Raw genomic sequence first — 15,462 nt, forward strand, 5'->3', positions numbered from 1 at the left:
TTAGAATTTAAACAAGAGAAATGGTTATGTGTAAAGAGAAGAGAAATGAAAAAATAATTGGGAAGTTAGAAATAGCAAGATTTGGCATCTAAATGGGAATGTAGGGTGATGGGGGGAATGAGAGGATTCAGGAATAATACTGAGGTTGCAAACCTAGGGGGCTAGAAAATTATTGATGCTCTTGATAGAAATAGGGAAGATTAGAAGGGAGAAGTGGGTTGAAAGGAGATGAGTTCAGGTTTGGTTGTGGTGAATCTGAGATGCCATCCAATTTGAAATATCCTGAGAGCAGTTGGAGACATAGATATATAAGGAGGTCAGGAGAGAAGTCAGGGCTGGCCATCTGCACAGAAGTGATGATGAAAACAATGAGAGCCTCTGGTTACCAGATTTAGAATTTAAAGGGAAAAAAGAAAAGGGCTTAGGACAGAGCCTTTGTGAATTGTTTTATTTCTGGATACCAGCTTGGGAAGGACATTGATCCTCTGGAAAGTCAGATTGAATGGGGCATGGCGTTTATACCAAAGTAAAGATCATTTGAAGAAACTGGAAAGAAAAGTATAAAGCTTGGAAAAGAAAATATTGGGAGAATGATAGATGACTTCAGATATTTAAAAGCCTGTCAAATAGAAAAAGTAATAAAGAATTTTTTTTTCTTCCTTTGGCAAGTTTCTCCAAATGGCAGGTAGAAATTGCAACAAGATAAATTTAGATTTTATATAAGGAAAAACTTTTCAAAAAATTTGTTTTCCTGCAATAAAATGACCTATGCTTCAATGTATTCTACCTTCACTAGAGGAAAGGCAGAATTATCATTTGTTGATTATGCTGTAGAGAAGATTCTTAAGAGTTCAGGTATAGATTGGGCTTTGTGTCCTCTAAAATCCAATTCTGAGACCATGTGATTCCATAAAAAGAAGTGAGCCAAGTGATAAAACAAAAAAAAAAAGAGTCAGAATTTTTAGATTCTTGGAAGGTATTAGGGAAGGGCATTGACAAGAACTTATATCAGATTAGAAGTTATAGATGAATTGAGGTTTATATAATTGAAGATAGTATCTATAACCAATTAATTTATGAATCCATTGCAATAATGGGACAAAAGTAGGAAACATAAATATCCTTCTGTGCCATTTCTGTGGAGGAATTAACAATTTGGTTTGCATTATTCTCAGATATTATTCTAAGTACTAAACCATAGTAAAACTACACATATTAGAGCAAGATTTCCTTCTAAGAAATGGATCTTACTTGTCCAGTTTGCCTTCTGTTGGTTTGACTTTTCTAGGTGTTCTACCTAGAAAAGTAAGTAGTCAGATTACTTTGAATATTGAAATTGATTCAGTTTTAAAGACTGCCTTTCATGGATTTGGTTATAATTTATGTGCAGATTACTCCCAAATCTGGATATCTAAACTATCTCAATGACACCTTAAACTTGACTTGTATGAATTGGAAATCATATCTTCCTCTAAACACATCTGCCCTCCAATTTCCCATTTCTTTTCAGAGTATGCATATTCTACTGTTTACTTAGATCCTAAATCTCAAAATCATTCTTGTTTGACTATTTCTTCTTTCATCTTCTACATAACCCATATCTAGTCACTTACTAAGTCGTGTTTTTGTTGTTGTTGTTGTTATTTTATAAAAACCCTTACCTTCTGTCTTGGAACCAATACATATATTGGCTCCAAGGCAGAAGAGCAGTAAGGGATAGGCAATGGGGTTTAAGTGACTTGTCCAGGGTCACACAGCTAGGAAGTATCTGAGGCCAGATTTGAACCCAGGACCCAGGTCTCTAGACCTGGCTCTCAATACACTGAGCCACCCAGCTTCCCTCCACCCCCCACTTACTAAGTCTTAATAAGCCTTACTTTAAAACATTTTTCATATTCCTCCTCTTTTCTCCATTCACTGGCTACCACCCTGGTTCAGGGTGATTTGTGGACTATTGAAAGAACCCCCTAAGAAATCTTCTTGTTTTGGTTCTCCTCCAATATAGTCTCCCTGAATCAGCCAAATTACTATTCCTTTTATAGGTCTGACCACGTCACTGCTCTGTTTAGAAATCTTCAATGACTCCTTTTTGCTTCTCAGCCTGGTACTTAAAATTCTTTGAAAGTCAGGCTCCCACCTACACTTTTAGATTCAATCATGTTACTTTCCTCATGCACTTTACATTCCAGTCATATTGACTTATTTACTAGCTTTGTCCTGAATTAACATTCCATCTACTCTGTTTATGGCTTTGTATGTACAGGCTGATCCCTATACCTATGCCTCTACCTTTTAAAATCTTTTAACTTCTTTTAAAGTTCAGTTCAGTAGGCATGCAGCTAGTTGGTCCCATGATTGAGAGCCAGACTTAGAAATGGGAGGTCCTGGGTTCAAATATGGCTTCAGATACTTCCACACAGGCAAATCACTTGACCCCCATCGCTACACAGTATTGATTTTAAGATGGAAGGTAAGGGTTTTAAAAAAAGAAATAACTGAGGTCAGATGTCACCTACTGAACCTCTTCTCCACTCTCACTGCTCCATGCCCATTAATGTTCTTTTCTTCCTGAAGTCATCTATGTATATGTTGTAATATTTTTGTCAACTTTTTTACTTCTGTTTATCTCTCTAGCACCTAATGCTGTGCCATACACATAGTATGCACTTAATATATTTTTGTTAGAATTAAGTCAGATTTAATTTTTGTTAACAACATTGATTAGGCCATTCTACATAGAAGTCTATGTGCCTTCTGTTGATCTATATTTTTATTTCTATAATAATACAAATTTTTAGTAAAAAGATTTTTAGCTTTTAAAAAATACAATAATTCAGTTTCACCAAGCATATAAAAATCTTATTGTGGAGATATGTGGGACTAAATGTGGACAAGTAAAACCTTAGGACCCTTGCCCTGCCTGTCTTTGGAAATGCCTTCTAGGGAAAAAATTGACAAATGGTATATAGCATGCTTTCTTGAATCTTGGGCAAATCACTTGACTTTAGAGGGAGTGGGATAGGTCTCATTTGCCTAATTTATGACTCAGGCCAGGTCAAGGACTCATTATGTTGTTCTTATGGATTGGTTGCTTCATCTGTAAAAAGTAGAATAATAATAATAATAATAATAATAATAATAATAATAATAATAATAATAATAATAATAATATTTAACCTTTCCAAAGGCTGGAGATCAAACCAAGATGATCTTTTGGGTTTTAAATTTCTACTCAGAATAATTCTTTGTGATCCAATTTTCCAAATCATATGTAAAAACACAGAGAAACTCTCCTCAAATACTTTGTTAAAATTTTTAACAGCTTGAATTCTTGACCCAGTGGGGAAAAAAAAGTAATAGTGTTCTTAATTAAAAATGAAAATAAGTGTCTTCTGCCATTTTAGCTAACTCCCCATTCCCTTCTAGCCTAAAGACATTTTCCTTCATTTCGTCACTATGCTAGAAGAGGGGAAAAGAGAAAGAAGCTAGAAAGCTCCCATGTTCTTCTACTGACCCCAGGTGCTTAACTGTTTTATTAGTCAGAGGGATTAGAAGCAAGAACATAAATGTATTCTTAATAATCTTTAATCTTCCATTTGGAGTAACATTACCTTTACAAGATTATCCGTTCTAGGGTTTTAACCTATACCAAAGTAGCTATGAGAATAGACTTGTGCCTAGACCTGTTCTCATGCTTTCTTTTTAAAATTATTATTTTCATGTTGGTCATTTTTGTAAGTAAATACTCTTATAAAAACAAAACACCAAAACACAAAATCATATAACAGGTGAAAAGTTGTATGCTTTTATCTGCATTCCTACTCTCAACAGTTCTTTCTCTGGAGGTGAATAGCATTCTTTGTCATAGGTCCCTCAAGAATTGTCCTGAATCATTGTATTGCTAAGAGTAGCTAAGTCAGTCACATTTGATCATTCAATTATATTGCTATATACAATATTTTCCCAGTTCCACTTATTTCCCTATGCATCAGTTCATGTAGGCCTTTCCAGCTCTTTCTGAAACCATCCTGCACATTTTTTCTTATAACACAATAGCTTTTCATCACCCACATTTACCACAATTTGTTGAGCCATTCCTCAATTGATGGACTTCAATTTCCAATTCTTTGCCACCACAAAAAGAGCAGCTATAAACATTTTTGTAGAAGTAGGCCATCTCCCTTTTTTTTTTTTTAATCTCTTAGGGATATAGACCATGTAGCCCTTCAAAAGGTATGCATTGTTTTATAACTCTTTGGGCATAACTCCAAATTGCCTTCCAGAATGTTTGGATAAGTTCATAACTCTGCCAGCCATGCAGTAGTGTCCCAGCTTTGCTACATTCTCCCCAACATTTATCATTTTCCTTTACTGATAGATGTGAGGTTATATTCAGAGTTGTTTTAATTTGCATTTCTATAATCAAGAGAGATTGAGTATTTTTTTTTTCATGTTCTCATGCTTTCCTTAGCATTCTATGTACAGTATGGAATAAAGGATTATTTGTTGAATTGGTCAGGTGATATATTTCATGCCTGTCTTAAGTATTGCTATTAAAAATTTGTTCTAGAAATTCGATAGAATTATATGTCTTCTGCCAATCTTCTAAAGCAGAATTGGCCATCCAGATTTTTATGTGTTAGTAAGTTTTTATTTTTATTTTTTTCCCCATGTTCATTAGAATTTTTCTGGAAAAAGAAGAAAAGTGCAACCACCACAAGTAAGTTTTTATTTCATTCCAGCTTCAAAAGTGCAAGTTTGGCTTTTCACTATGCAAATTATTAAACCCTTCATGTTATAATTGTCTAGTATTAGTAGGGTGAAATCTCATCAGTTTGAATTAACCTAAGAGAAAATTAAATAGTGAAATCTGAAGCATAACATTTTTTTTATATAGAAAGTTTTTTTAACACTTCAAATAGCCTATATTTATTTGTAACAAAGTATCTAATAGGAAATCATACAATTTGATTTCATGAGTCATAAGGATTTCTAATTTATTATACAGGTCTTAATGTAGTTTTAAGCTTTAGACCCAAGTGCAGTTTTAAGCTTTAATAGCTTGAAACTACACTAAGAGTTTATATGAACTTGAAAAGTTTATTCATGTAAATAGTTTAAACCAGGCAGCCCTAGGCTTGAAGTCAGGAAGATCCAAGGTCAAATCTGGCTTAGTCTTATGACCCTGGACAAGTCATTTAGCCATTGTCTGCCTTAGTTTCTTCATCAGTAAAAATGAGGCACCTTCCTTCCAGAATTGTTGTGAGAAATGATAGAAAATTTGTAAAACACCTTGTAAATCTTAAAGTGCTATGTAATGCTAGCTGTTATTATTGTTGTTATTTAAACTGAAATCTTTAATTCTTTTTTCTCCCCAACAATGCACACTCCTCATTTACATTGCATTTTTGTTTTTCCTTATTAATTTTTAAGCATTATTTTCCAGTGGAGATAGTACAGTATAATATGATAGAAATTTTAAAAATAACTGACAAGATTATTTATTTTACTAGGATAACCTAAAAAGGAACACTGTAGAAGAATTTCATATAAGTACATGATAAAAATAACTATAATTGCTTTATTAAATAGCTACTGGCATTTTACATGTTGAAGTCATAGAGAAAATAATTAATGATTTTTAACATTTCATATTTGGTTTTTGTACTACCTAAATCTACTATATTTATTTACGCAACTTAAAAAAACCAATTTCTTGTTGAAAGGGGAAAACATAGCTATTTGTATTTAGAACTTTATTTAAACATTTAAAGTATTGTGTAGTTTCTTCATCTGAAATGTATGTAATAATATTTGCACTGAAATAAGACAGACTTAGTGGATTAAGAACCATTCTTGGACCTGAGTTCAAGTCCAGTTTCTCATATAATACTGGATATATATATATATATATAATACCTTTTAGTCACTTGACCATTTCAGTGCCTTGAGCAACATGCTAAAAATTTTAATTGCAGAACAGTTGACCATTCATTGGTCAATAACCATTCCATATTGATGGTAATGAAAGTACAAATCTAGACTAAAAAATATCTAAAATGTTTCCATTCTCTTGAGATATTATAAAGAAATTCTGTTTTGTAAACCTCAAAGCATATAGAAATGTGAGTTATTATTATTGCTTAATAAGTTGTGTTCTTATCATTTACAGCAGAACTATTCATTGGCTGAACTTGATGAGAAAATTACTGCCCTTAAACAAGCTCTCCTAAGGAAATCAAATGAAACAGAATCCATGGTCACTGATCAGCTTCCATAATGAAGTCTCTTCATCAATGACATTTTTGTCACAATGTAACTTAAGAATCTCTTTAGACAGACTTTACACCAAAATATTTTCTTTGAGTTTTGCTACAAGTGTGTTAGAATGTTAGTCCTACAAATAAATAAGTAAAACTATTAGTTTATTTTAAAACATTTTGTGAATACTTTGAAAATAGAAGTGTCTAAATTTATTCCCTTCTGTTTTTAAGAAGGTGTTTTAGCATTGTTGTTTTTAGAAAGTTAAAAACATTAATTTGCAAAATTGTATTTTTATCTGTAATTATTTGTGGACCGGGAAGACCAAAATTTTATTTTTTCAATATTGGTGTTTATTGTTTTGATTTTTTAAATAATATCCTGTTTTTATAGTGTCTGTTTTTAAATACCCTTGTTTATATAAATAAATGAAATTTTCATGTACCTTAATTTTGTAAAAATTAAGCCTTCTGGGCAACAGTTCAGTTGTATACACATATATGCTATTTTCCCTAAAGATTATCATATCCTTTTTTTTTTTAACCCTTACCTTCTGTCAGTGTCGGACCAAAGAGTGGCAAGAGCTAGGCAATCAGGGTTAAGTGACTTGCCCAGGATCAGAGACGAGATTTGAACCTTAGTCTTTCTAACCCCTGGCCTGGCACTCTATGCACTGTGATACCTAACTCTCCCAAGATTATCATATTCTAACAAATACAATCTAACTTTATCTTGTTTTCATTTGTTTTTATAGTGATGAAACAGCAATATGATGAGATGCAGCTTAGCTTACACAGAAAACAATAAACAGAACAGTAATAGAACTCAAATCATATAGGCCAATATGTACACTATCTATTGGTTTTATTAAGTTGAGTTTTTTCTCTTCTGTGTGGAAAAGATATCGTTTCTATATACAATAATTTCAAAAATGTAAATATTTGAGGACTATCAGAATTATAGAGTCTTTGGGGTAAAAGGAATTTTAAACTACCCCATACCTACACAATATTTCACTCTCTAATATACAAAACACAGACTTTTGTTTGAAGAACTCCTATCTAAATATCCTACAAAAAAGAAAATTTTACATACACTAATGTAGCTTTAGCAGAGATTTTTTTTTCCACTTTAAACATTATTTTATTTGGTCATTTCCAAACATTATTCATTGGAAACAAAGATCATTTTCTTTTCCTCCCCCCCTCACACCCTTCCCACCACCTCTCCCGTAGCCGATGCATGATTCCACTGGGTATCACATGTGTTCTTGGTTCGAACCCATTTCCAAGTTGTTGGTATTTGCACTAGGGTGTTCATTTAGAGTCTCTCCTCAGTCATATCCCCTTCCCTCCTGTAGTCAAGTAGTTGCTTTTCCTCGATGTTTTTACTCCCATAGTTTATCCTCTGCTTGTAGATAGTGTTTTTTAGATTCCTGCAGATTGTTCAGGGACATTGTAAAGCCATTACTGGAGAGATCCATTATGTTCTCTTGTACCACAATGTGTCAGTCTCTGTGTACAATGTTCTCCTGGTTCTGCTCCTCTCACTTTGCATCACTTTGTGGAAGTTGTTCCAGTCTCCATGAAATTCCTCCGCTTTGTTATTCCTTTTAGCACAATAGTATTCCATCACCAACATATACCACAATTTGTTCAGCCATTCCCCAATTGAAGGGCATCCCCTCATTTTCCAATTTTTGGCCACCACAAATTTAGCAGAGATTTTTAAAACAAAATATTCAGGCAAAACATCTCTCATATTATTAACTGTTTCCCTTCCCTTTTTTATATTGAGAGACAGTTGCAGCCCTGATAATGGACTGCATATTTGTTGTTTATAAAGTCTAGCTAAAATGTCTTGGGACACGTGTGCATTTGACCCTCCCTAGCACAGAATGCCAGAAGTTAAATTGACTTACCCAGCATCACACAGCCAATATGTGCCAGAGACAGGACTTGAACTTAGGACTTCCTAGTTTATTTATGCATATAAACATTTCTATACACAAGGAATAGAAAATGAGGATTTTGTATGAAACTGTATTTCATATAAGGTTTGATAACAAATTCAAAATATTAGTTTAAAAGTTGGTCCAGTTGCTTATCTTCTTTTGAAATCCCTTCAGTTTTGTGAACTTAAAAAAAATGATTCATTATTTTTTATTGTTTTTTTTAGCATTTCTCTCACTTGCCTCTCTTCCCCTCCATCCCAAACCTCCATTAAAAAAAAAAAGAAAAAAAAAGACCATCCCAACAAATGAATGTAACCAAGCAAAACAATTTTGCACATTGACCATATCCAAAAATAAGCATTCACAATCTCAAGTCCATCACATCTATCAAGAGGTGGTTAATTGGTCCAGTAGATTCCTGGTCATTGCATTGGTCAGAGTACTCTAATTTTTCAAAGTTATTTTTCTTTGTAATGATATCCCCAGTAGTGGCAAACCTATGGCACACATGCCAAAAAGGGCACACAGAGTCCTCTCTGTGGGCATGTCTGCAATTGCCCACCAGAGTTCATTATTAGAAAGCCAGCCAGAGGGACTAGGTCAGAGCCGTCCCCTTCCCCCTCTCCATGAGCCTGAGGACAATACTCATTCCACCTCCCCTTCTGCCCAGCAGCCCAATGGGAGCATTTCCTTCCTCCCTTGTTTGGGGTAAGGAGCTGGTGGTGTGGGTCATATGCTGGGATATGGCACAAGTGCCAAGCCTATTGAGTCAGTGTGTGAAGATGATTTCCATGGTGGGGTTGGAGAGGAGCTAGGTTTGAGGGCAGCAGAGCTCACAGTGTGACATATAGCTGAGGGGAGCAGAGCATTGGGGCCACTCTCCTCCCCCTCTTCACACATGCCTCTCATGGGGCACAATACTAGGCCTCTAGGAGGCATGGCATGGCACTTGATCTGGGGGGGGTGACATGTAGGGGCAGGGCCTAGCACTCTGTCTCTAAAAGGTTCACCATCACTGGTATAGCTACTAGTTAGTGTTCTGATATTATTTATTTCACTCTGTGTAAGTTTATTTAAATCTTCCCAATTTACTTTGAATTCATCCTTTATGTCATCTCTTTTGGTATAGTCATATTCCCTTATATTCATATATCATAACTGTTCAGCCATTCCTCCATAGGCAGCCACTTAGTTTCCAGTTCTTTGCTACAATGAAAAGTATTACTATATACATATATGTGTGTATATATATATATACATACATGTATATACACACATATGCAAAGAGGGTATGAGAAATTTTATAAAATCATGGAAGAAATGGAGTAGGTAGGTGGTGGTTAATATGGATTTGTTCATCATAACCCAAAGCAACAGAACTCTTTTGAAACTTGAAAGAGATGATTCTAATAAAAAGTCAAAAAGCCTTTTCCACAATGGATCAAAAAAAAAATGTAAGGTATTTCTTGGCACCCCCCTCTGTTGAATACCTCACAGAAGTTAAGAATTAGAAGGACCCTTGGAGGTAATCTTGTTCAACCTATTTATTGAATAAGAATCTCTTTTTTTAACATCACTGATGAATCATCATATACCTTCACTAAAAAATCTTCAGTAAAAAAAAATTCACTATTTCCTAAGGTATTCCACTGTTAGAAAGTTTTCCTTCATATTGAAAATTCATCCGCCATTTCTACCTATAACAACCTCCCCTTTTTTGTAGCCATGCTGGATGAGTATATCCCTTTCCCAATGAATGTTTAAGATACCTGAAGTTAGTAGTCATCTCCCCTAACCCTCTTAAGTAGTTTCTTATCCCTTCTCAGTTCTTACTGTAATTTGATTGATGTGAATATTTCCTTCCCTGAGGTACTCCATACTTTTCTAATTATGTCCAATTTTTAACCATAGTCCTAAAAATGTTACCCAATATGTTGAGGATCTTTCTTTGGATATCTTCCTAGAGATGCTAGCTGTTATGTGGATATCATTGCTGTGAGATGTTTATCAGTTACCCTGATTATAATTAATATATGACTGACTAGGCATCTCCATACTTAATATGACTTTGCTCCCCTTTTTGGAATACAGATAAAAAATATAAGTTCAAGAAGGGTCTAACATAAATTCATGGACAACAGAAGCATTTAAGCCACTCAAGGAAATGTAAGTATATTTGGAATATGTGCCTATTAGTTTAAGGTTAATGACATAGGAAACAAGCATGCTTCACCATGGAACACCATGGAACAATCCTGCCCTGATCTGTTTTGTGTGGTTTTAGAAGGAAACCATAAGGTTGTGTGTGTGTGTGTGTGTGTGTGTGTGTGTGTGTGTGTGTGTGTGATATACTTTAGGTAGGGGACAGGTGCAGGGAGCATCTAAAGGTGAAGAGGGAAAACAGCCTTTGTCAGGAGGTTCCAGAAAAGAAGAATGCCAGTCAGAAGAGAAAGGAAAGGAAAAGGACAACTGTACATTTTTTAGCTAAAACAAGCAAATTCAAGGTTTTTCCAGAAGAGGAATTAGCTAAGTGATCTTAGGAGGAAGTAGCAGCTGCTTCTCCAAGGAATGCTTTACTTTAGCAATCAGATGAGAGTTATCTAGTAAAGAAAGATCAGAGGAAGAAATGGAGAAATGTTGATTCCCTGTTCAGAGGTACCAAGGCAGTTGTATATCATTCTGGTAACAGTAATGACGTGTCTTCTCTTCCCCAAATATTTATCCAAAGACATCTCAGAGTCCTAAGATTTCAAAACTGCTACTAGAGGGCAGCTGGGTAGCTCAGGGGATTGAGAGCCAGACCTAGAGATGGGAGGTCTTGGGTTCAAATGTGACCTCAGACCTCAGATACTTCCTAGCTATGTGACCCTGGGCAAGTCACTTGTCTCCCATTGCCTGGCCCTTACTATTCTCTCCTTGGAATCAATGCCTACTATTGATTCTAAGATAGAAGCTAAGGGTTTAAAAAAAAAAGAAACAGCTACTTATTACTATGATTCACATGCACATAAATTAAACTGCCAGAACAAATTTCCAGGGATTACAGTCTTGGTCAAAAATTGAAAAATCACAAAATATTTGTGTTTTTCTCATTGCTGCCCATTGGAGGCAAAGCCTACAATTATTTAGGAAATGAATAGGTGACTAAAATGGTGACCCGAGTATAGGATGTAACTTTCTAGAATGAGGCTTAAAAGATAGGGATTCCTAGCCAAGGTTGGAGTATACTACTAAAGGCTGGTAGAAAGGTGTTTGAAAATCTAATAAAAACTACTGCTTTCACCTGCTTCCCACCTACCCCCATCAAGTTAGATACAGGATAGCTATAACAAAGGAAGCTGAGTCATAAATACATTCACAGGAGTCAAAAATCTAAGCCCTTAAATGTCCTTATGCAAATATACAAAGTTTAGCCAATGAGAGAGACTAAGAAAACTGTATATCTTATAACCTAGCAATATCACTTTTAGGCTTATTTTCTAAGGTGATCAGGAACAAATAAAGGAAAGGAAACTATGTGTTCTAAAATATTATAGCAGCTCTCTTTGTGGTGGCAAAGAACTGGAATTTGAGAGAATGCCCATCAATAAAAGCAAGTCTAAACAAGCTAGGACATATACTTGTAATGGAATCCTACTATGCTGTAAAAAAATAATGAGCAGGTTAATAAAAAAAATGAATAGATCTTCATGTAATTATGTAGAGTGAAACAAGCAGAACCAAAAGAATAGCAACAGAAATGTGTTTAAAGAATGAGTTGCATATGTTCACTTCCTGAGAAAACTGATAAAGAGAAATAAGCAAGATATAGTGTTATATATACATATATCTTTTTGTCAAATGATGCCTACTCTAATGTGGGGAGGGGAAAGACCAAAGAAGTTAACTGAGAATTTTAATGCAATAAATAATTTTTTAAATGAGTGAGATGAAAATCATGACTTGTATGTGTTCTTGATGTTTATACTTTATTCACAAGGAACAGCTTAGGTAAAAGAGATGGGCTAATTTAATATTGAGAAAAGAAAACAGAATTTAGTGAAGGATATTTGGACAATGATCAAGGAGGAAAAGGCAAATAATTCTGGAATCAGAATATATTACAGATTTCCTGTTGATAAATTAACTGAGTTTAAAAATCATTGTTAACACAAAGGCATGAAAATATGGCAATGGGATATTTTGATTATCCAGATATACGAGAACTGCTTGTTACTCCTTGACTTGCCTTAATTAGTGCTTTCATTTTTCAAAAGATGGAAGGACCAACAAGATTTTGAAAATGAGCTTGTGATAGGGAAGCAGAGGAAGTCAAACATAATCTGACACATCTTGAATTTTTGGAAAGCATATTTCAAAGGGCTCAGAGAAAGGATGCATGTGATGATATGGCCTAAAATTATACAAGGGTAGTCATCTCTTGACAATGAAATTCTGATGACATGATGAAAAACAATTTCAATAAGAAAGAAAAAAGTGAGGATTTCTTTAGAGGTCAATGTGGACACAATAGTTATTAACCAACTTTAGAGCTTAAAAGATATGTTTAGCTTTTCCATAAGCAATGAAGCTAGGTTAAGGAGGGAAATTGAGAAAATATTTGAATATCAAATATCAGGGTATCAGACATCTGATAGGAGACTGATATACAATTTAAATATATGACCAGATAGAAACATATGATTCTTTAAAGTAACACAAAGTATTGTCATGAAAAATTGTCCCTAAATTATGACTAATAAGAGAAATACAAATAAAAAATGTCTGAGCTTTCACCTCAACTCGCAAATTTGTAAGGATGACAAAATATGGGGAAGTTAATGTTAAAGGAGATAGAGTAAGACTGTTATGCTAAAAGTACTGGTGAAAAAGCTATAAATTGGATCAACCATTCTGAAAAGTAGTTTGGAGTTTTGGAATTAGTGATAAAGAAGTGAACATTCTAAGAAATTCTGCTTCTGAAAGGTACCACATAAACCAAAATATTTAAGAGCACTTTTTATGGTAGCAAAGAACTGGAAACAAGGGTACCTTTCAATTGGAGAAGGGCTAGATTGTGCCAAATGAAGGTAATGATATTCTCTCATAAATGAATATGACAACTTCATAAGAAGTGAATGAATTAATCAGAGCCAGAGAAACCATAGAAAGTATAACAATATAAATGAAAAAATCAAAATCTGAACATCTTAATTTTAATGACCAAGCTTGGCCCTTGCAGAAAGGTTGAGAAAATGTTCTTCCCTCTCTGTGTTGCAGAAGCGAGACTATGGGTGTAAAATGTAATATATACACTATCAGAAATGGACCATTATTGAACTTTTTTTCCCTTTAATCTCTATTATATAAGATGACTCACTGACAGGGGAACGGAGAAGGAAATATTCAATAATAAAGGTGAAATAAAAACCAATGATAAAATAAAAATTAAATAAAATTATACAGAATGTACAAAATGTAGAAAAAAAGGACAGTCATGATAAATAATAGTTTCAGGAATGCTAAAGCTCTGAATAAGCTCAGGTTGGTGAGGGAAGATAGATTATATAAATGATTTTTATTGAAGGAAAAGCATAAAAGAGAGTAGTAGTGCTTATTTTGATATTATAACAGTGATAACTGGCAACAGAAGGTAGAGTCTTTTTTCTCTGCCAAGGAAAATGACCTAAAATGCAAATTAGCAACAAGCCAAACATTAAAATAAACAGATTAAAATGATAGTTATAGTTGGCATTCTCATTGGCATCATCAAATAACAAGAATCAACATTCATAAGTGATCCAGTAATGCATAGGATTCAGCTCATTACAGTTAACCCACAAAATCTGAAAACAATTCAAGTCCAAAGAAAACATGCCAAAAGAGAATATTTGTAAGACAAAACAAATCCAAACAATTTCAGTGAAGGAAGAGAAAATAAAATATAATTGCTAGAAATAAAATTGCATATTAAAATGAAATTAAAGTACAAAACTAGGATTAAAAGAAAATTTGATATAAAATAATCTTCCACAAAAGTAGTCAATATTTGACTAGGCCTGGTATATCAAGCTATAAAAGAAAAAAATGAAATAATTAAATATTAAAATAAAAATTTTGAAGAGAAAAATTTAAAAACCCTAAGACCAAAAAAACTCCATTCACTAGTAAAATAAATTCTTGTGCAATAAATGAAAGCATTATTATATAAAGTATGGGGTGCTCAAGGAGGAGTAATATCTTTGGTATGGAGGGCTTGTCATGCCCTCCTAGGACAGCTCTCCAGCCTCTGACCCTCACCAGACACCCAGCTCTCACTTGTGGCTCCTAGTAGCTGCTAGCATGCAGCAGCGGCCACACCCCGGGCAACGGCTTCAACAGGCAGGCTAAACCTTGTGAGGGTAGCCATCGGGTCGTCGTGGACCCCTGGTGAACTAGGGCTTTGGTCACCCAGCATGTGAAGACTGCTTCAGCTGAACAGACGGAAGAAACCAATAAGAAGATTCAACGGCTGAGATGGCGACACAGCAAGGCACTGTGGAGTGCTTAGGGCGTGTTGGAGCACAAAAGACAACACAGCCATTCAATGCAGCTGAGGAAGTCTCCAGATGTAACAACTTTTCGTGCCACTGGACCCAGGCTTCCAACGCCGAGAGAGTGGGACTGTCTCTGTGCATCGACTTTTCCACTTAAATCTTCATGCACAAGTGTCTTTCTGCACAAAAATTCACAAAGACAATAGTCATCCTCGGTTACCGAGAGACTACTACTACTACTACTACTAAAGTATCTTACGATAATCAGTTGATGTTTTATTAAACATTGATTTATTGCTAAAAAATAAATTAATTAAAGCAATATTATTTAAAAAGAAGCAAACTAATAGCTGTTTTGCCCAATTATATGACAATAAATATGACAATCTAGGTGAAATGGATGAATAGTTCCAAAAGTATAAATTGCCTAGATTAACCAAAGAGGAAATAGAATACTTAAATAATCCCACATCAGAAAAAGAAATTGGACAAACCATCAAAGAACTCTAAGAAAAAATCTCCAGGGCCAGATGGATTCACAAGTGAATTCTACCAAACATTTAAAGAACAATTAATCCCAATACCCTACAAACTATTTGACAAAATAGGCAAAGAATGAATCCTACCAAATTCCTTTTATGACATAAATATGTTGCTAATTCCCAAGCCAAGAAGGCCAAAAGCAGAGAAAGGAAACTATCCAATATCATTAATCAACATAGATAAAAAAAA

General features: G+C 34.5%; 1 protein-coding gene across 4 annotated transcripts in view; it reads left to right on the forward strand.

The window, feature by feature from the left end:
- The window catches only part of MBIP (MAP3K12 binding inhibitory protein 1), a 52,281-nt gene extending 45,570 nt beyond the window's left edge, over positions 1–6,711 (forward strand). For all 4 annotated transcript variants that reach the window (XM_056811011.1, XM_056811010.1, XM_016428407.2 and 1 more), the window contains 2 exons: positions 4,682–4,720; positions 6,173–6,711. In XM_056811011.1, the coding sequence (XP_056666989.1) occupies positions 4,682–4,720; positions 6,173–6,192 (59 nt within the window). In that variant the 3' untranslated portion in view covers positions 6,193–6,711. The remainder of the gene's footprint in view (positions 1–4,681; positions 4,721–6,172) is intronic.
- Positions 6,712–15,462: the final 8,751 nt, after the last annotated feature.

Source organism: Monodelphis domestica, chromosome 1 (assembly GCF_027887165.1).
Source record: "Monodelphis domestica isolate mMonDom1 chromosome 1, mMonDom1.pri, whole genome shotgun sequence".
Taxonomy (NCBI): domain Eukaryota; kingdom Metazoa; phylum Chordata; class Mammalia; order Didelphimorphia; family Didelphidae; genus Monodelphis; species Monodelphis domestica.